The following is a 21,943-nucleotide window of genomic DNA, read 5'->3' as shown; positions in this document are numbered from 1 at the left end:
CTGGCAGAATCTTTTCCTGACCTGGCTTTTTTTTTCTTTTTTTCTTTTTTTCGTCCTTTCTTGATGAGTGGATGTGCATGTGTGTGTGCACGTGTCTCTGTCTGCGTGTGTCTATATGTGTGCGTGTATCTCTGCGTTCCTGTGTGCGCGTATCTCTGTGTACGCACGTTTACGTATGTCTGTGTTTGTGTTTGAGTTTGGTGTATGCATTTCTAAGTGAGTGTGTTTATACTGACAAAGCTGTGTGGGTAACGGCAGTGCTAACAGCCCCGCTGGTCTGCCATCCAGCACCAGTCCCAGGGCTGCATCGATCGATCTGCTCCAGCTGGGAGATGGGATTTGAGCCGCGGTGCTCCAGTGTGTGAGGAGCTGAGCAGGACCGCTAATGCGTTTAAACAGAGGCCTGGCTGTCAGCGGAGAGAGGGAGAGCTGTTACAGGAGTTAAAGTGCCCTGGTTGTGTGTCACAGCTAGCTCCTTACAGTAGCCTTTGCTTCAGTTTTTATATGGTTTTATATGAAGAGATGTATAAGAGAATCAATGGTTAGTGCCGCGATTGGATGGCAAGGTAAGTGAATGGTGACAGGGCGTCGGTGCCATCGATCAGCCACCGAGCTACAAGCAGCGCTGGCACGGCTACGAGCAGCGTCAGCACGGCTACGAAAGAAACTGTAGTATGGATATGTGGTTTGTTTTTTTTACGTATCCATACTACATTTTCTTGTGGGAAACGTCTTGACCATATTGGTGCCATTGATTTGCATAGGTGTCTGAAAGACCAACACTGGAACCAACAGCATTGCTGCTTGAGCAGCGAAGTTTGTTTTAAAAACAAAAGGCCTGCTCTTGGCTGTTTGGCACTGCTACTAGCAGTGCGAGCACAGCTACAGACTTGACCATATCAAGTCCCTTCAGTTCCACGCCCTCATGTCCTGGGGCTGCCTGTACCGCTGTGCCTCACACCTCAGCGCGCCCCCTTGTGGAGAGTTGTGCAGAAGCGCAGCCTATTCCTGCTGCGAGCAGGTGAACTCGGAGATAAATCCAGCGGTATTCCTGCTGCCCGCTGCAGATTCGGGCCTTTATTAAAGGCTGCTGTGTGAATACTAACCCCTCACTGATGAGCAGAGCCTCGCGGCTCCTAGCGCTGCTATTTACAGCCAGCCCCGCTAACCGCTAATAAAGCACAGCCGCTGTCAGATAAGCCTGGTCCCCTCGCTCCGCCCGGCTTTGCTGAGGTAAGGCGTTATCCCAGCGTAATGACCGCTGCAGCGGGGCCCTGTTTATCTCCTCTGTGCTGCAGGCCAGGTCAGAGGCCATTACTGCAGGCTTGCCTGGCTGAAGGGGGTTTGAGAGAAGCCCTGTGTGCTGAGATTAAAGTGGGTTTTACTGCAACCCCCCCCCCCCCCCCCCTACCTCCACACCTAAGCCCCCCATGGCCGATGCCATGTTTCATTCCTCTCTCAAATCTCTTCCCTCCAGCTCCAAGAATCCCGTCCTGTCCTCCGCATTAACCTGCGCCTGCTAAAGAAACCGATAACGGGATGGAAGTTTTAAAAATGTTGTAATATTCCACGTAGATTAATGGTTTGATGGGAGGGGGCTGAATTAAAAAAAAAAGCTTAGTTCAGAAATGTTTAATTCCTGTTTGGAAAAGGCTGAATGAAATGCCGGCCTGTGCAAATTCCCCCTCTCCGGGGCTGACACTCAGAGCTGATAAAAGGTCAGGCTGATATTTGCTGAGCCGAGGTGCCGGCTGCTGATTGGCTGCGGGGGACGGCTGGGCTCAGGGCGGTCACCTTCCCACACTGTGACGGGCCGGGAGGTGCGTGAAGAGAGAAGGTCAGCGCCGTGTGTGTACGTATGTGTGTGTGTGCGTGTGTGCGCGTGCGTCTGGTGTGTCTCTGTCTCTGTCTCTGTGTAGTGATGAGGTCAGTGTGGGCCGCTGTGTGTGTGTGTGTGTGTGTGTGTGTGTGTGTGTGTGTAGTGATGAGGTCAGTGTGGGCCGCAGTGTGTCTGTGTGTCTGTGTGTCTGTGTGCGTGTCTGGTGTGTCTGTGTCTGTGTCTCTGTCTCTGTCTCTGTCTCTGTCTCTGTCTCTGTGTAGTGATGAGGTCAGTGTGGGCCGCAGTGTGTGTGTGTGTGTGTGTGTAGTGATGAGGTCAGTGTGGGCCGCAGTGTGTGTGTGTGTGTGTGTGTGTGTGTGTGTGTGTGGGGTGATGTCAGTGTGGGCCGCAGTGTGTGTGTGTGCAGAGGCAGGGGGCGCCGGCGGCCTCTTCTCTTTGATCTCTCCTCTCTCGTTGGTATGCAGGCGGGCTGCATAACATCTCTGCATGATAACACTGTTGCATCTTTAAGTGTGTGACAGTGGAGGAGAACAAAAGAAGGGGCTTCAAGTCTTTTGTATTCTTTGTTTACGTGTGTGTGTGTGTGTGTGTGCGCACATGTACTGCTGTGTGTGTGTGTGTGTGTGTGTGTGTGTGCACTGCTGCTGCTCAGTGTGAGTGCATCTGGCCCTTTCATCCTCCTCTGCTCAGTGTACAGAAGGACTTTGAAGAGCATGTGAAGCCTCCCCCACTGACCGGTCCTGCAGACATTCTGAACACACACCAGTTGGCCCGCTGCAGCAGCGTGTGTGTTACTCAGACACGCAGCCCTGTAATGTATCCCTGCCCAGGCTGCTCTCACACTGCTCGTCTTCTCCCCCTTCCTTCCTCCCTCCCTCCCTGCCTGCCAGTGTGGGATGGACCCGCTCCGCGTCGCCCATGCATTCAGTCTTCAGCTCAGTGCTGTCACTAATCCTCATTTGAATTGTTCGTCCGTTTCTCTGTAAAATGGCCGCCCCGGCGTCGCCGTGCGGCACGCGGCTGTTAAGCCTGAGCCCGGTTCCGCTGCTTTAACCGCCCTTCTGAACCGCGGGCCTCGTTTAAACGCGCCCCTCCTGACACATCCGCGCCGTCCCGGGGTGTCGCGTCCCCATCCAACCCGCGCTCGGATGTACCCGGGCGGAGGGAGCGTTTACTTTTCTGACAGGGAATTTTGCACTTATTAATATTTCAGGCTCCGCGCGGGCCTTGGGGGAGAGTGCATAATTAATACGGAGGTGTCTAACCCGGTCCCGCCACGTTTCCCCCGCGCGTGCGGCGCGTGCTCCAGCCTCCCCCCGATTCACCGGGATGATTAATTACACCCGCGGCCCACGGTCCTCTGCCGCGCGGCTAACAAAGCCACGGAGCACGCGCTAGCTTCTCGGGGCGTTGGGACCGTTTTGACGCTTCTTGTAATTAAACACGGGCTCGGTTGGCTTTTGTCCCCACACCTCCGCCACCTCGGGATGCGCTCGGAAGCTTCCGGAACAGCCCGGCCCCGGGCGGCGCGGCTTCCTGTCCGCCGCTCGCCCTTCATGAGGAATTTAAGAGCGCCGTAGTCCCGTCGGGCTCACGCACGGGCACTTCACGCTAACGAGCCGAAGCGTCCGCATTTGCTGGAGTTTCATTTGTGTCACTTCGAACACTGTACTGTACTCTGCTAAATAAAAGGCTTTTATCAGAATGCCATTACATCTTGATTCCCATTCATGTCATTACTGTATTGAGCGCTCCCATCTTGCCTGGTGTAATCCTGAAAGATTTTTGCTTTTGAATTTGAAAGTAATGTAATTGAAAAGCCAAATATGGCTCAGTAGGAATGTTCCTTGACACTCACTTCCCAGTAGTAGATGGATTGTATTACTGCCATACGTTTTTTGTGATTCTCTAATGTTATGAGTTGTATTTATAATATTCATTATCAGTGCTAAACTCAGATGTTCTGATGTTAAAAATAAAGAGAGGGGATGCCTTTCCGGTCACTGTGCTTTCGAGCCTCTGTGCCTGTACTGTTTGTTGCCCCAGAATTGAGCTTCTTGAGACCTAGAATAACTTCAGTGATTAACCAACGGAACGACATCCGCTGCTATGTCGATTTGGTCAGTTAGTTCTATAGTATTCTTTTGAAAAGGGGCGTGGAACGATACAAGTGTGAATGAGGAAGGACATTGATTTAACGTTACCTGTGCTGGAGAATGGACAGGAGTTATGACAAATGTGCATATCAATTTCATGTTGCCAATAAAAAATAAAATAAAAACATCTGGTTTGTCCCTCCACTACGGAATGACAATAAAAGCTGGGGAAATTTAGCTATTGCCGGAAGGTTCTGTCTGGGGTTGTGGCGTGCTGAGGCACAGCTTTCCGTCTCATTGAAATACATTGCATATGCTGTTTACGGATGACTGTGTACCGCTACCATGTGTTCTCTCCTTCAGTGTGATGAGCTGCCCTCCTCTCTTCCTCAACCCCTCCATCTCTCCCTTCTTTCTTTCACAGGGAGCAGCCCGTTGGACAGCCCCCGGAACTTTTCCCCCAACACCGCGGCCCACTTCTCTTTTGTCCCCGCACGCAGGTGAGGAGAGGCCCTCTGCCCAGGCCACACACATAACGCCCTCACAACGTTCTCACAACGTTCTCACAACGTCCTCACAACTTCCTCAGAACGTCCTCACAACTTCCTCACAACGTTCCCACAACACCCTCACAACGTCCTCACACTGACCTCTCCACTGTCCTCCTCTGAAATATCTCACCAAAAACACAGATCTGCTTCTCTTATTAAAATATAATTGCAACTTTTGTAATAATCTCCCGAGGATTTATTGTGCTGGAATCTTATCACCAATCCTCTTATCTTCCTGTGTCTGTGAATAATGAATGCTGATTGCGGTTGATGGAGGGTGAACTGGTAATTAAAAGCAATAAAGATTAAAAGGATTTGCAAGTTTTTGAATTACAAATGGATGGGAAAAGGCTGTAAGTATCTCAGTGTGATTCTGTTTGCGATAAAGCTCCTTTTTTTCTGACCGGAATTAAATTTGAGATAAGACTCCCGGAGAGCCCTGTGTTTTTGAAGCACCAGTGCCACCCAGTGGGTGGAAATATTCCTGCACATCAGTGACAATGATGCTAATCGCTCCTGTCAGTGTGGAAATGAAATGGTTCCGCTGTGCTTCTTGCAGACTAAATAAATGTGACACTGCGTGTGCATACGTGCGTGTGCGCACATTTGGGGGAGTGCATCTGTGTGGCAGGGAGAGAGAGAGAAGGTGGTTTGAGTGGCACAGCTGTGTGAGGTCACTCAGTTGCTACGCTACGGGCGCTAACACTGTCCTCTCTCCCCCCCCACAGTCACGGGCACAGGGCAGACAGGTAACCCCTTCCCCGCCCGTTCCTCACCACCTTTCTTTCCGCCCCTCCCTGCATGGCCGACCATCTGGAAAGTCTACATTATACAGCATCTATTTACTTCTGGTCATGTTTGTCTTTTTTATCAGATGTCGCCTTTATAACGTGTAATTGAAAAGCAGCAACGCATTACGGTGTTCATGCAGCTTTCTCTGAGCGGTGCTGACAGGGGTAACAGAGCGGGGAACACAGCTAGCCTTTTTTAACGGGGGCAACTCTTTTAATATTCAGGGATAACCGTTGTGCACTGTTTAGCCACCGTTCTACTCTGTGTCCTCTGGGCTTCTGCAATCCACTCTGCACAGCATCTGATGCATTAACAATTCCTCTGTGTTGGGCCTAAATACCACGGTTCCATTAACTAATCTGATTTCAAATGTAGGATAAAAACCAATGTTCATATTCATACAGTACATCTGCTTAAAGCCATCAGTAAGTCTCTCTGGTCCACTTTACATATTGGAAAGAATAAAAGAACATTGGTGTGTACCTTTATTACAGAGTGCAGTCATTGGTACGTTTCCCAGGAGTGTGAAGATTAAACTGTTGAACAACACCTCACATCCATTACCCGTTCCAGATGCAGCGGATTGGTTCCAGGATTCCTTCTCATTTGTTCAGTAATCTGCTTTTGGGAACGAGTTCATCAGCAGCTGCTGTGTTCATTTGTGACAGAGGGCTGCTTTTCCCAGTGAATATCTACATTCTACATTTATAAAGGGAACACAAGAGGCTTCATGCATGTCTATTCAAGTCCTCCATCTTGTTTGGTTCCTTCTTCAGCAGTCACTGGACTTTGTCTCGTTACAGGATTCCTGCTTTGCCTGTCATGTTTCCTGCCTGCAGCGTGTCTGCATGTGTCCCTGAGCTGTGTCTACGTGTTTACTGTGTGTTTACGTGTGTGTGTGTATATGTCTGTGTTTATGCGTGCTGTGTGGCTCGTGTCTGTCACTAAGAGTGGACTCTGCCAGACTTGCTGTGTTTGCAGAGCTTGTTGCTTTCTGCTTTCAGCAACACCCTGATTGGAGAGTCTCAGGAGTGACGCTTCAATTAAAAACTGATGACAATGCTTTTAATTTGTGTGTGTGTGTGTGGTTTTATTTTAAGTTAAGGTCTGTGTCGAAGCTGTCTGTCTGAGGTGTCAGTGCTCACTTATAAACCTGCTGCTTTACTCCAACCCTGCTGTTTTTTCCACGTCAGTTACCTCTGGCTGTTGGACTTCTCACCCTCCGTCTCTCTTTCTCTGCCTCTCTCTCACACAGGACCGATGGTCGGCGCTGGTCTCTGGCCTCCCTGCCCTCCTCTGGATATGGCACCAACACGCCCAGCTCCACAGTTTCGGTGAGCTATTAACTGCAGCCACCCTTCTTATCGCTACTGGCACCGTGGAAACCTGCTCCTGGCTGTGTTACTCATCCAATATTCAGTGGCCTCCCCTTGAGGAGGTGCAAAGCTTGATGGCAGTCGTCAGAACCCGCTCTGTACAGTATGGGAAGACTGCAGAGGGCAGGTATACTGTGCAGTCTGTAATTATTTGGGAAGTGGTACAATTTCTGTTTTTCTGGCACTGTACTCCAGCTCATTGGATGTGAAAAGAAACAATGACTATTAATGGCTTCCTTGACTGTCCTTGGTCCTCATGTTGACAAATGCCAATAACAGACTCCTGAGGCATACAAAAGCCTATCATTAAGATTAGATCCTGAAAGCTTTCTTATACCTGCAAGGAAGCGATTGAATACACCTGACTAATCAGAAAAAGCTGCAAAGCCGACTGTCCAATTACTTTTGGTCCCCTAAAGTGGAGGGACTGTCTAGAAAGGGATGCAATTCCCACACGGATCACTAAAATGGATGTAAATACCCTCACATTAAAAGTGACATTCCGCATGTTAACCTTGTTGTTTTATTTCAAATTCAATGTGCTGAACTTTCAAGCCAAAATAACAGAAATTATGCCCCTGTCCAAATACTTAGGCACTGCACTGAACTGCCTCAGTTACCCTCTTACCCCCATGCAAATGTCAGAGCACACTCATCACTAGATTAGAGGAATGTAGTCTTTGGATTTTTTCCATGGAGCCGTCTTAACAGTTAGCTCTCCGGTTATCTGATGTTTCCATGTACAGTAAGCATCGGTTAGCAGGTGTTTTTAATCTCTGGGGAAATAAAGTTTAGTTCATTTCACTGTGTTGATTCAGGAACAAGCTGTTTATGTGTTTTAGGGAAAAGGGAGATGATAAGCTTATCGTAGTGTGTTTGGAGGCATTTTCCTCTGTAGTGATATTAAACGCAGTGTACCTTCATAAGTGAAGCAGTGGATGACTGTAGTAGCTGTGCAGATGGATGTGTCTCTGGAGAAGGGATAGTCAGTAAGAGCCTAAATGTCACTCACATTGTTCATGAAGGTCACCTGCCTGATTCAAGTGCTCAGCACCCACTGGAAACAGACTGGCCTTGGAAGTGAATGGGAACAAAGGCACTTGTGCTTTAGGTGTCCTCTAGGAGCAGTTGAGGACATGCTTGGAGTGTAGGGGTTTGGATAAGGGTCCAGTGGTCCCGGTTTAGTTAGCAGTAACTCCCAGTGCAGGGGTACAGCCGCACCCCCCTCTCTCCCCCCTCCCTCGTGCTCCGCCTTGTTCTACCCTTGTAATCCCTCCCTCTCTGCTTCTCACAGTCATCATGTTCATCCCAGGAGAAGCTGCACCAGCTGCCGTTCCAGCCCACGGCCGACGAGCTGCACTTTCTCACCAAGCACTTCAGCTCCGAGAGCATCACGGACGAGGAGGGCCGCCGCTCCCCCGCCATGCGCCCCCGCTCCCGCAGCCTCAGGTCAGTCACGCCCCTCTCACTCCGCTCCGCCCCCCTCTGTACCCGCAGCCTCAGGTCAGTCACGCCCCTCTCACTCCGCTCCGCCCCCCTCTGTACCCGCAGCCTCAGGTCAGTCACGCCCCTCTCACTCCGCTCCGCCCCCCTCTGTACCCGCAGCCTCAGGTCAGTCACGCCCCTCTCACTCTGCTCCGCCCCCCTCTGTACCCGCAGCCTCAGGTCAGTCATGCCCTGCTCCGCCCCCCTCTGTACCTGCATCCTCAGGTCAGTCACGCCCCTCTCACTCTGCTCCGCCCCCCTCTGTACCCGCAGCCTCAGGTCAGTCATGCCCTGCTCCGCCCCCCTCTGTACCTGCATCCTCAGGTCAGTCACGCCCCTCTCACTCTGCTCCGCCCCCCTCTGTACCCGCAGCCTCAGGTCAGTCACGCCCCTCTCACTCTGCTCCGCCCCCCTCTGTACCCGCAGCCTCAGGTCAGTCACGCCCCCTCTCTCTCTGCTCCGCCCCCTCTGTACCTGAAAAAAATCTTTTGGAGCAAATAGGATTTTATTTATTCATTAGTGCACCACTAATTCAACTTTTCAACAGTAGGAATGCATGTGGGCAGCCTGTAATCTAGTGGCTGAGGTACATGACTGAGGCCTGGAAGCTTGGTGGTTCAAACGATGAGATCGACACAGCTGTTGGGTCCATGAGCAAGGCCCTTAGCCCCACATTGCTCCAGGGGGGATTGTCCCCTGCTTTGTATAATCAGCTATAAGTCACTTTGAATGAAAGAGTTAGCTAAATAACATTAATTCTATTAATTATTTATGATGTGTTCCTCTGAAAGAATATTAGCGTAGAACTCCTCAGGTCAGTCTCACCCCTTCTCAGTCCTGCCCCGACATGCCCCCTCTCCTCAGGTCAGTCGCCCCCACCCCCTTATCTCCCACACAGAGGGATCATAACAGGAATGTGTCAGGCCCCCTTCAGACACATCTCAGCGCCTCAGACATCTCTGTTTCTCCCCCGGCCTGGACTGACGTGTCGACCTTCGGGCCTGACGGGGACTTAAAGGTCAGAGCCGTCCTGTGAGGACAGGCTGAACGGTCTGATGACTGTGATGGGCTCTTACGTGCTCCATCAAACTGTTTTTTTTTTGTTTTTTTTAGTCTTGCTGCTTTTTGTTTGTCTCATAATTTGATGCCTCTGAATTCTGACGTGGGGGCTTAGAAACCTCTTCTATCCCGATTCTCAGCCCTGTGCTGTGTCTGGATGTGGAATTTGAAACGCTCCAGCGCATAATGAGTGAGCCTGTTTCACTCAGTGGTACCGCTCCGGGGCAGCTAAATAAGGGACTTTAAACACCCTTCACTCGCTGGAGCTCCCCTCCATCTTCCTCTCTTAACTGCAGTGTGCGTTACTCTCAGCACGAGTGTGTCCCGCCTGGCCCTCTGGCCTCTGGGAGGGTGTTGCAGATTAAGATAACTGGAGTGAGGATGCCAGCTCCTCTCCCTCAGAGCCGGTGGGAGGGCCGCTTCAGTGTCTGGGCTCTCAGAATTAGATCCATAAATATTATATGAGGGAGGGATGAGGTCATTACTGCTTCCTACAGATCTCGGCGTATTATTCGGCTGAAATTATTCATCTCCTCTGATGATGGGCGAGCCGGAGGAACAGAGGGAGTAGCCCGGACCCGCTAATTAGGAGCGTGAAAATAAAGCGATGGGATGCTAATGGTCCCAGACTCACGGGGGAGGTGTACGCTGCTTCTGCGAGCGTTAGGCCTGTTTCGGCATCGCCCTTTAACTTCACGCCCGTGTTTGGAGTTTCCCGGGCTACGAGCGACGCCCTCCAGGGCTTTGGGCGTGAGCCTGTGCTTAAACCGACGGGGCCTGTCACAGTGCTGATGATTGTAGTTCACCCACAGTGTTCCTGGTCCTTCTGATCACAGTGTTGGGAGTGGTGTGATGCAGACTGCTGTGGTTCAACCACAGTATTCCTGTTCGTGCCGGGTGCTGTTTTGGGAAAGGTGCCACACAGACGTCTGTGGTTCCCCCACAGCGTTCCTTGTCCTTGTGGTCGCAGTGTTGAGGTTCTCGAGCGATGCCTCTACACACAGGCCCTGGTGTTAATCCGTACCTGTGGCCTCCACATCCCTAGCGTGGGTGGTCCATACCGAGCCAGGAAGGGGGTGCGCTGGAATGTGTTTGCGACCGCCCTTCCTGCGTTGATGTCACTCTGCCTCAGCCGGTCGCCCCCCAAAACCCACCCCCCTCTCCCCGGTCCCCAGCGCTGGTCAGGGCTCAGAGTGTCAGCTGGAGCCGGGGTCCGCTCAACGAATCAATTATCCATGTAATTTGAGCTCTGACGGCGCTGTGTTTACGACAGGCCCGCTCCTCTGTCACAGTCAGTTAGGCCGGTAATTTCCCCTGCCACCACGGCGGTACGGCGGGAGACGACGTGCCGCGTACAGGGCGGCCGCTTTATTTACAGGACAGCTAATGAAGGGGCCTCTCGCACTCACCTCGTTTATCCTCTTAACTGCCCCCGCCCGGCCCAGCACGCACGCTGTTTACCCAGGACGCCCGCATTAAGACGACATTAACCGCTCGCTTTGATACTTTACAGTCCTCGCAATTCACGGGGAGGACCTTGCGCTCCTCGAGTGGTGTGTGTCCGAGTCCGCTTCGCTTTGAGTCGGGGGCCCTCATTCACCATTCAACCTCACAAATGCACGCAAACGTGCGCAGTAGGGGTCACTATTTACATTCGCATTTGAAGAGACGCAGAAAAGTAAGAACATCTTAGCGTTTTCTTTTTTTCCCTCTTTCTCTCTGTTGACACTCCTATTGTTGGGATGTTAAAGCATTAAAGTCACACAAACGCACACCCAGACACACATACACACATACACTACGACAGTATCACAGGAAGCTGATGGGTATGGGTATATTAGCCTACCACATGGGAATAACTGGTTATAACATTCCCAGCTGGAGGATGGACCCAGCTGTGCAGGTAGGGAAGTCCCCAGTCCTTGTGGATTGTCCTCATCCTCATCACCTGTTCAAGATGTGTTGCCAATACGTTCAAATGTAAAAACTGACATTTTTCATTAGCATTTTCTCTTCCCACAAAAGTGCATTGAATTTTCAAATGTCCCTTTGTCTGAATTTAACGTCTTATCAGTCTGCAAAATCCCCGCACATCTTTCTTTACACAAATGCTTTAATGGAGGTGCAATCAATCTTTTTCTAATTTGACATCTTTTGAAGCAGCTTCAGGCAATGAATCAATCTCTGTCAGAGTTGACCTTTTCATTCGTTTGATTACAGGTTTTTATTTTTATTAGAATGATGTTTTAGAATGCAAGTGAAAGGAGGAATTTGAGCACTGATGCCGTCTCCCTGCTAGCTGTCAACCTTTCTGTCAGACTGGTGATTGGCACATGCATAGCAATTGTGTGTGTGAGTGTGTCTGCGAGCATGAAAGTGTGTGTGTGTGTGTGTGCAAACACGAACATGCGCGTGTATGTGTGCGAACGAGCACATGCGCGCGCGCGTGTGTCTGTGTGTGTCTGTGTGTGTCTGTGTGTCTGTCTATGTGTGTGTGTGTGTGTGTGAGCGTTAGGGATGTGACAAATCATACAAGTTTTTGTAAACGCACAAAACATCCTATTTTTTAAACGGTTAACCGATACTGCTCATGCCCGCTAGGGGTCCTATCTTTTTTAACTGGAGTACTGAGATATTTAATATTTATTTATTTATTTATTTATTTATTTATTCGGCCATTTCAAAAGTTTAATGTCAACACTGTAAATCAGATAATAGCCTAATTGCCTAATTCAGTATTTAGATTTGCATTGACATTGTGTGGCGTAACCTCACAGATGCAACATCTATAGTTCAATCCCCATAGTTTACGTCCAGGCATGCTGGTCGATTGCGTGTCTTTTTTTAAAAATAATTCCTCGGTTAAAATAATAATTCTTCATGTTTTCATCCCTCTTCCCTATGGCTTCTGCCTGATAGGCTTGATTGGCATGAAATCTGTAAATATGCCGCTGCGAAGAACTTTGTTACAGACGGGGTTGTGCACTCAAGATTCTGTGGTCACCCAATATTTGCCTGATATAATGTGATAACACCGGGTCCACTTACCATGGGCGACTGGTCTAATGATTCTACTTTTATGCCAATATAGTTCTCTGTACTGAGACTATGTATGGCGCAGGACAATCGTGGTGGTGAGATTTACGTGGTCCATTTTTCACTGAAATTCCTCAGCTCAATATCCGATGGATAAATAGCCCAATAATAATGTATTGCTTTATTTATTTTCATTTAGATACCGCATCGTGGAAAAAGTTCTGTTTGTCAGTAGTTTGTATTCGAGTGTCAACACAAACACGGATGAAGAATCGCCTTACAATAAGCCATAAGCGAACTAACAGCTACAGATTTAAATGGCAGATAAATTATTTGGCGACTATAGTCCTGTAGCATTCAATTCCCTGAGGTGTTTGCATTCCTAACCCTCTGAAATGGCCGCAGATTGCTTGCTCGTATGACTAGCTTGTGGATTGAATATAAACAGCGTATTGTAATATTTCGTGTAACATTTGTCCATTGATATATTTCTTAGTTTATTTTTATATAGCTACAGCATAGTGGAAAGCTACGCGTCAAGCTTCGTGAATTCGCGTGTCAACGAATAAACACGGATCTTCTGTGAACCTTTAACCACATAAGCCAGTCAACCAACAGCTACTGAATTCTTTGATAACTCTAATATTGTAGTATTCAATTCCTTGTGGTGTTTGCATTTTAAACGCACTGAAATGGCCCGATTGCTTCCTATAACTACTGAAGCTTGTCGATTGCTAGTTTAGAATAGTTTACAAGCGCAATAATACGTCTGTTGGTGAACGTGCATTTATTTTAAACTGAATTTACCATTTCATCTTCAGAAAAAAAAATATCGGTTAGCAATTTTTTGTAAACGTTTTCAAATCTGTTTCGGTTAACCGGTTTAAACGTTTAACCATTCACACCCCTAGTGTTTGTGGGGGAATGAACGCCTGTGCGTGTATGAGCGAGCAAGCGTGTGCATGTATGTATGTATGTATGTATGTGTGTGTGTGTGTGTGTGTGCGCGCGCATTTGTGGGGGCATGCGCGCCTGTGTGTCATAGAGACAGCAGCCGTGAAGTTGACATAAGGCCTCCCGTTCTGTCTGCCCTCAGTGAATTAGGAAGGTAATTGTTTTCACTGGCTGTTTGGGGATGACCTCATGCATTACCTCATTGGGCAGTCACGCGTGGGCCTCAGCCCGTGTGACTCAGGCGCGCACATCTGTCTCCTGTGATGATGCCATCGAGCCCCCCTCCCAGAATTCCTCCTCCTTTCCACCCCGCCCCCGCAGCGCACACGCCACCGTCATATTAGGCATTCCATGTGTGACTCCGCCGTGCGGGAGCCTGTAGGTCAGCCTTATTTCCATCTGAGGGTCTCGTCCCGGCTGGCCGCACTCCGGAGACACCGTTTGATGAGCGGGGGAGGAGAAGGTCACCCACTCGGGACCTTCTGAACCCACTGAACCGTGCGGTTCGGTGACGGAGACGGTGGCCAAAACCGGGTTTTGTTTTTGAAGCTCATTTCCTGGTCTTGTTGAAAGGCGCTGTTCACGTGCGCCAGTGCGGTTGGCTCAGCTATTTGTGTTCAGCCACCAGTTTCAGTGTAAGCAAGTGGTGACAATTCGTTTAAAAAATGTTTTTTTTACAAATAAGTGTAGGCACAGTTGTTTTTCTTCTTTGTCTAATTTGCTGTGCGCCGAAGTTAATTATGTTATTCCGAGAACATACTGTCATGTTTTGTGGGTGAATCGGGGGCAGGTTCTGCTGAATCGCTGTACCTCATCCACTTAGTGGACATCCCAGACTCATGTCCATATAAGGACTTCCAGCTTCCCTACTGCGCAGTCTCTGGCTCCAATTTATACTTTGCCTCGCCTGATGGTGTCAAAAGCGCTTTTCACGTGGCCACGGAAAGTCACTGGGTAACCTCACGGACACTTGGTCCATATTTTTCTCCAGTCCACTGTACCGCCCCTGTCTGTAAGCGCTGACCTTTCCCCTTCGCGTCTGAAGCGTCAAATCAGATCTGAACAAACGACAAGGTCCGTGTGTCCTCCGAGGGCCCCGTCAGGATCCTAATGGGAAAGTCCCCAGGATTCTGAGAGCAGATGGTGTGTGTATGACTGAATCATCAGCTGTCTTCCTCCCTGGTCCTGACGAATGCAGGAGCGACCCCCCCCCCCCCCCCCGTGCACACGGTCAGCTCTCTGCGGGCCCTCAGTGTTAGGAGCTGTCAGGTACTGTGGCGTGGGGCCTGATTGGACCGCACGTGACCGCACGGTCCCCCGTCTGGCTGCCAGCCTCACCGCTGTTTTCGCTCTGTTACAGCCCCGGACGCTCGCCCATCTCCTTCGACCATGAGATCGTCATGATGAACCATGTCTACAAAGAGCGTTTCCCGAAGGTGAGTCCCAACGGCATATTACATATTACCGCTACTGTCTTATTGGTTGATTTATTAGATGTCTGAGTTGCTAGGAGGGAAGTTGGGGCCTGTGAGCGAGTTTTATTCATAGCAGTGAATAGCCCAGCTGCTTTGCTTTTATTTATAAGTTGGACCACGCCTGGTCCTCATCCAGCTCCACGTGTTATCATAGTGGTGCGAGTGTAGACCCTGCTGAAAGTTCCAGCTAAGACCAGCTGGGATTCTAGACTGGTTTAAGATGGTCTAAGCTGTGTTTTCGACACTGCTAGCTGGTCATAGCTCTTCTGTGGCTGGTCAAATCTGGTCTATCGCTGGACAAAGCTGGTTAGGCTGGTAGAGTAAGCTGGTGCACTAGCTGCCTATATAGGCTGGTCAGCTGGTTGACCAGCTGAAAGTGTCAGAAATACAGCTCAAACCAGCTTTTTCAGCAGGGGCATGCCTCAATGTGGTCAGTTGTGTGTGGTGGCTGATGACCTCCCCCCTGTCCCCCCAGGCTACGGCTCAAATGGAGGACCGCCTGGCGGACTTCCTGGCCTCCTCCATGCCGGAGAAGGTGATGCCCCTGGCCGACGGGGTCCTCAGCTTCATCCACCACCAGGTGATCGAGCTGTCCCGTGACTGCCTGGACAAGTCCCGCGAGGGCCTCATCACCTCCCGCTACTTCTACGAGCTGCAGGAGAACCTGGAGAAGCTGCTGCAGGACGTGAGTGCTCAGGAAGGCCGACATAAGGCTGGCTTTAGCAGGGACGCTAACTGCTCACAGCTAGCATGGACAGTGTGTTAGTGCTAGGAGAGGTGTAAACGGGACACTACTAAGATGAACAGTGTGTTAATGCTAGGATAGATTCTAACAGTGCACTACTAACAGGGACATGGTGCTAATGTTTGGCTAGATGCTAACAGTACGCTACTAAGAAGGACAGTGTGTTAATGCTACGATTAATGCTAACAGTGCACTACTAACCGGGACAGTGTGTTCATGCTAAGAGAGAAGCTAACAGCACTACTAACAGGGGCAGGATGTTAATGCTAAGAGAGAAGCTAACAGCAGATTACTAACAGAAACAGTGTGTTAATGCTAAGAGAGAAGCTAACAGTGCACTACTGACAGGGACAGGGTGTTCATGCTAAGAGATGCTAACATGACGTGATTGGTAGGAAGAGTGTATTAATGCATCAGCCATGTTCTCACAGCCTATGTATTGACAGTAACGTGCTATTTTATAACTGATATAGGTTATAGTTACAGTATATGAGTTATAGGTGACACACAGCATTGATTTTGGGAGCATGGTCACGATTTCAGTCAATTGAACATCCTCACCGCTGGGCTATACACATAAAGTGGTGGCTTAGTTAAGATTCTGCTGGAGAACCATCAACACATTTCCCTTCCAAAAACGCTTAAATGCTGAAAGTCCACACTCAGCCGCGCTCATCCAGCTGACCGGGAGCTCTGCATATCCGCATCACTGCGTGTCAGCACGCCGCCATGTCGGCGCGGGTTTTCCTCTCAAACGCGTCTCCACGCAGGGCGGATTCCTTCAGACCTGTCACATATCTATTAGTCAGAAGCGGCGCTCTGCGTGTCTGTATTAGCTCAATTACAGAGCCCGGGGGGCTCCGGGCCCCTGTTATTACTCCCATCGGCCCCATCCACGTCCCTGGAGTCCGGAGGGGGGGGGGCTCCTGATTTTAATTTCACGCCCCAGCACTCGCTGTTAGTGACGGATGAGTCTTTCAGCCAACCTGGAGGGAGGGGCGCGCCGGGGGGAGAGGGGTGGGGAAGCGCGTCGGTTGTCTGTTTCGTTAGGGCGAGTGGGGGGGGGGGGATAGGCGGGCGATTGTTTAAACGATCCCGGCAGCCCGCTCCAGTTAGAACGCGAGCGGCGGCGAGCTCCGGCCAGTCAGACTGCGCGATTATCCGATTCGGGGAATTGGAGGGAGGTGGTGCAATCCCAGAGCAAGGATGATATCACCTGGCGCGCGCTAATCGGGCGGGCGACCTGGCGTGGATCGCGGCAGGTGGCTCAGACGTTATTGGAGCGCGCGGTGTGGAAGTGATGTCGTAGCGGTGCGAGGCGTGTGGTAGACCGGAGCCTTTTTTCGGAAGATGTCCCACACGTCGTGGCAGAGGAGGCTGGAGGAAGAGGAGATTCTTCATCATGTTTTGGAGAATCACCGATGGAGCGCCATATATGATGCTTTACCAGTTGAGTTCCTCTGCTTGCTTTCTCACAAGGGTTTTGTAGGTTTGTGTAGACCCGGCTTAAATCCGCATGTGGGTTCGGCTATTGGTACTTTTTGTTTGTTTTTTTGTTTTGTTTGTTTGTTTGTTTGTTTGTTTGTTTTCGCTCATCTGGACCATGTGGACCATTCTTTTGCCGGAGTCGGTTATTGAAATTTGCATTCTGATAACTTGAAGAGAAATTAGAAATTTCTGAGAGAAATGTTAAATTTTTGTATTGTTTAGTTTTTTCGTTGTTGTTTTATTTGGCTAATGCTAAAGGCTAGTCCCTGTACACTGTGTGCATGCTGTACTGTGTACACGTCGTTACGTCTGTACAAGCTGGTCAGTGGTGTTTGTAGTGAGGAGCGCGCTCATGTACAGCCGGCAGCAATACAGCTCGCCTCCCGCCTGCACCTCCCGTCTGCGCCTCCCGTACCCGAACACACCGAGGTCCGTAAGCGGTGGCCCCCCCTGGACCGCGTGGTCTGGGGCCACCCGACGCGTTTCCATTAGCGACCCCCGGGGCCAATCTGTGACCTCGCCGGTCGCTCACTCCGTATTCATGACTTCCCCGTCACCGGCGGGCACAGGGCCGGCCCCGCGGGAGCCGGGCGGGGATCCGGGGCGGGCCGGCGCACCTGGCGACTCCGGGCCGGACCGCCAGCTCAGCACTGCTCATCAGCGGGACGTCCAGGATGCCGCTTCGCTTAATGAGCCGCGTCCCTCGCCAGGCTGGCCGCCGTGACCGGCCATTACTCACAGACCCCGTCCCGCTGCCCCCCGCCCCTCCCAGGTTTCATTACCTCCATAAATTATTCACCAGCTGATTACAACCCCGGGGCATCCTGTCATTCAGGGATATTTCTATTAACAGACTTGTCTCCCCTGTTATTTATGAACCACCTTCAGTCTCTCCATTACACTCTCCTGCTCTGGATTGGCATGTGTTTCACGCACACACACATATACACAAATGCACGCTCTTGCGCACGCACGTACTCACAAACAGCAATGTTGTCTCTGAAAACATTTCTTAGAAATTCATAGAGACAGGGGGATTCTGTTGGCAGAGTAGAATATTAGTAACGCTGACTGACACGGCTCATAGACCTGCTGTTGCTCTCCAGCACTGATGTGTACCATAATGAAATCCTCCAGCTGTGAGCTGTAGTGTTGGAGAAAAGCGACACAGCCTTTGTACTGATGCAGTAGAAATTGGTTGTGTTCCCACTCAGTTTTTCCAGTGGCCTCATGCTGGGCCCTGGTGAACCACCCGGGCTGTCACAGATCAGTGTCGTTTTAACGCTGCTCTCGGCTGCTCTTCTGGCAGGCACACGAGCGCTCGGAGAGTGCGGAGGTCACCTTCGTCACCCAGCTGGTCAAAAAGCTGATGATCGTCATCGCAAGGCCGGCACGTCTGCTGGAGTGTCTGGTAAGAGTCAATAAGTGAATATTTAACTGAGGTTTCATATTAGCGAATAATTAACTGTGAGGTTTGGGATAGTTGGCGGGGATGAGTGAATAATTAACTGTGAGGTTTGGGGTGGTTGGCGGGGATGAGTGAATATGTAATTGTGAGGTTTGGGATGATTGGCGGGGATGAGTGAATATGTGATTGTGGGGTTTGGGGTGGTTGGCGGGGATGAGTGGATATTTAACTGTGATGTTTGGGGTGGTTGGCGGGGATGAGTGAATATTTAACTGTGAGGTTTGGGATGGTTGGTGGGGGTGAGTGAATATGTAATTGTGAGGTTTGGGATGTTTGGTGGGGATGAGTTACTATGTAATTGAGGGGTTTGGGATGGTTGGTGGGGGTGAGTGACTATGTAATTGAGGGGTTTGGGATGGTTGGCGGGGATGAGTGAATATGTAATTGTGGGGTTTGGGATGGTTGGCGGGGATGAGTGAATATGTAATTGTGAGGTTTGGGATGGTTGGCAGGGCTGGTGATTAGTACATATTTAATCATGAGGGGGTAGTTTTGGATGGGGGTAATGATCGTAATCCATGTTTAATTGAGTGAGTGCTCAGCAGGTACAAATTGCTGTCCTATCTTGTCCAGGCAGTGGCTGGGAAATGGAGTATAAGAGGATGAAGGATGGATATATATTGTAAAATAATTCACTTTAATTCAGTGTAAGTGTACAAGTGCTCAGTAGATCATATCGGCCTAGCTTGCTCTGGGAAAGGCTGTCGTGCAGGAAAGTAATGGTAATCGTACCGCATTTGGAAAGGGCCTGGGAAAGATTTACATATCTCAACCGCACTGGGTCTGAGAAATGGCCGGGCCCTTTTAATTGGCCTAGCCTAGCGTCACAGCTGCTGTGCCTGCATGCTAGCTGTACTGCTGTGCCTTATTCATCCATACTCACTCTCCCTGCTCTCAATCACCCTGCACACTGCTGCCCTGGCTGTGTCACAGGGTGCTTCATTACTCCCCCACACATACACACACATACCCCTTCCACATGTACACACACACACACCCCCCTCCCACACGTACACACACACACACACACACACACACACACACACACACACACCCCTCCCACACATACACACACACACCTCCCGCACATACACACACACACACCTCCCGCACGTACACACACACACACACACACACACACACACACACACACACATACCCCCCTCCCATACATACACACATACACACACACACACACACACACCCCTTCCACACGTACACACACACACATACACACACACACACCCCCCTCCCACACATACACACACACACACACACACACACACACCCCCCCCCCCTCCCATACACACACACCCCTCCCGCACGTACACACACACACACACACACACCCCCCTCCCATACATACACACATACACACACACACCCCCCCACACGTACACACACACAGACACACATCCCTCCCGCACGTGCACACACACACACAGGGAGGAGGGGGTCTTCGCTAGGGGTGCCCCCTCATCTGTAATGTTGACTAATGGCAGCGCCTGAGACACCCTACAGAATGGCTGTTAACAAATGAAAGCACAGCAGATGTTGCGCTGGGAGAAGAAAGGAAGCTGAAAGTCTTTGTCTTAAGGACCCATGCGCAGTAGCGGGCTCCCCTAGCCCAGCTCCAGTTCAATCTCCCCGGCCTGGCTGCATTTGAAGGAATGCCATTACCGCACTGCCATGCTTCACGTGCAGTGGCAGGCGTTAAGTCACCGAGCCCCAGGGACCATGTTAGGGAAGGTGTTATATGAAGGGTGATTGCCTGGGCAGCCCAGTCTGAGCGTTAGCCGTCGTTGCTGCGGCTAGCTGGACGGGCTCCATCTTGTCCTGTCCTATCCCTGCTTCACCTTGGGCTCGACTCTCGCCCTCTCCCCGTCCTGCAGGAGTTCGACCCGGAGGAGTTCTACCACCTGCTGGAAGCTGCAGAGGGCCATGCCAAAGAGGGCCAGGGCATCAAGTCGGACATCCCCCGCTACATCATCAGCCAGCTGGGGCTCACGCGGGATCCCCTGGAGGGTGAGTCTGCCACGGCGGCACGGCGCCCAGCCCTTCCACAAAACTGAGATGAGATGTTTTCCCCACTGCGTCCATAGATGGAGACCGTGACTTCAGTGGAGGAAAGCTCTTAAAGCTTTACAGTGTGCAGATGTTTGTAGGACATTTCGCATGTCACAAGTCTGGTTTAGGTTTGCTTCAACCCTCAGAGCTCAGAGCGTGCAAGCTATTCACTGTCTCAGGATGGCCCCATACTGGGGGCTGAGACCAGGCCTTTCACTCCCGTCTCTCTGTCTCCTGCAGAAATGGCCCAGCTGAGCAGCTATGACAGCGGAAACCCAGACACTCCGGAAACAGACGACTCTGCGGATGTGAGTGTTTACAGTCACGTGGTTTTCATGTGGTTAGCCATTTTTTTGCCCTCAACAGCACCCTGGGGTCAGGCGGTCGTGTCAAAAGGGTAATCTCGCGTTGTAATCTCACGCCTGCAAGTTCACTCATCAGTTGGGGGGAAATAATTCAAAACAGAGCTGCCTCATATATCGAAAAGGGAGCTCTTTCTCCCAGCAAATTTGGTCTTGTGGTTAGTGCGATTGTCTCTCATGCTAGATGCCAGGGTTCAAGGCTCCTGTTCCATTTTTTTCTCCTCTTTGTTTCACTCACTTAAAAAAAAATATATATACATTATACAATAACAAATTATATTTTTCAATTCAGTCCAGGAGGTTTGTGGAAAGGCAATCTTAACTGGAATAGGTCCATTCGAGCAACTCAGTTTAGAGGGTAGAATGTAGTTCGATTCAGTAGTAAAATCAAGCTAAAAACATCCGTCTGCCCTCAGGGTGCTGTTGAAGGCAAAAAACACATCAAGCTTTTGATGTAGATCTACCAGTGTAGATCTGTGGTCTCCAACTGACTCTCTCCGTATGTGTCCCTGTGCCCTGCCACGCTCCAGAGTCGCGGTGCTACAGTACAGCCCGTCCAGCCCAAACCCAAGACCCCGCGGGAGGAGGACTTTGAGAACATCAAGCTCATCAGCAACGGGGCCTACGGGTGAGACAGACGGCCTGAGCCCCAATCACTGCCGACTGTGTGGGACCCTTGTTAACTCAGGCCCCTGTTAACTCGGTTCAGTTTTAACAACTCCCAATGGTCAAGAGAAACCCTCAAATGGTGACTTTCTGATGGGAGGAAATCTCTGGAGGAATCTGGCTATAGTGGGGAGTCCCTCCTTCGCAGGCCAGCACGGTGTATAGGTAGAATAAATATAGCAATGAGATGTCATGAGAACTTTTCTGCCATTCAAAGGGGTTGAACAGGTTACAGTCAGGGTGAAAAACTAGCGGGAAAAGTAGGAAATCCAAATGAGACAAAGTGTAGTGAGCAGGTTAAATGTGGAGTTAAATGTGTGGTGGTGCTGATGGGCAGTTTAAATGTGGAGTTAAATGTGTGGTGGCACTGATGGGCAATTTAAATTGGAGTTAAATGTGTGGTGGCATTGAAAGTCCCCTCCCTCAACAGTGTAGTGAGCGGTTTAAATGTAGAGTTAAATGTGTGGTGGCACTGATGGGCAG

The 21,943-nt window shown here is 50.4% G+C and overlaps 1 protein-coding gene across 5 annotated transcripts in view; it reads left to right on the top strand.

Annotated features, from left to right (window-relative positions):
- The window catches only part of mast2 (microtubule associated serine/threonine kinase 2), a 143,927-nt gene that overhangs the window by 108,856 nt on the left and 13,128 nt on the right, over positions 1–21,943 (top strand). For 3 of the 5 annotated variants that reach the window (XM_061240471.1, XM_061240470.1, XM_061240474.1), the window contains 10 exons: positions 4,361–4,436; positions 5,216–5,236; positions 6,535–6,613; positions 7,950–8,104; positions 14,550–14,625; positions 15,140–15,349; positions 18,207–18,308; positions 20,258–20,390; positions 20,673–20,740; positions 21,325–21,422. In XM_061240471.1, coding sequence (XP_061096455.1) covers positions 4,361–4,436; positions 5,216–5,236; positions 6,535–6,613; positions 7,950–8,104; positions 14,550–14,625; positions 15,140–15,349; positions 18,207–18,308; positions 20,258–20,390; positions 20,673–20,740; positions 21,325–21,422 — 1,018 coding nt within the window. The remainder of the gene's footprint in view (positions 1–4,360; positions 4,437–5,215; positions 5,237–6,534; positions 6,614–7,949; positions 8,105–14,549; positions 14,626–15,139; positions 15,350–18,206; positions 18,309–20,257; positions 20,391–20,672; positions 20,741–21,324; positions 21,423–21,943) is intronic. The other 2 variants (XM_061240473.1, XM_061240472.1) reach the window with 1 other exon arrangement.

Source organism: Conger conger, chromosome 4, assembly GCF_963514075.1.
Source record: "Conger conger chromosome 4, fConCon1.1, whole genome shotgun sequence".
NCBI lineage: Eukaryota > Metazoa > Chordata > Actinopteri > Anguilliformes > Congridae > Conger > Conger conger.
The sequence above is the reverse complement of the archived record's forward strand: the minus strand, read 5'-3'. Positions and strand labels throughout refer to the sequence as shown.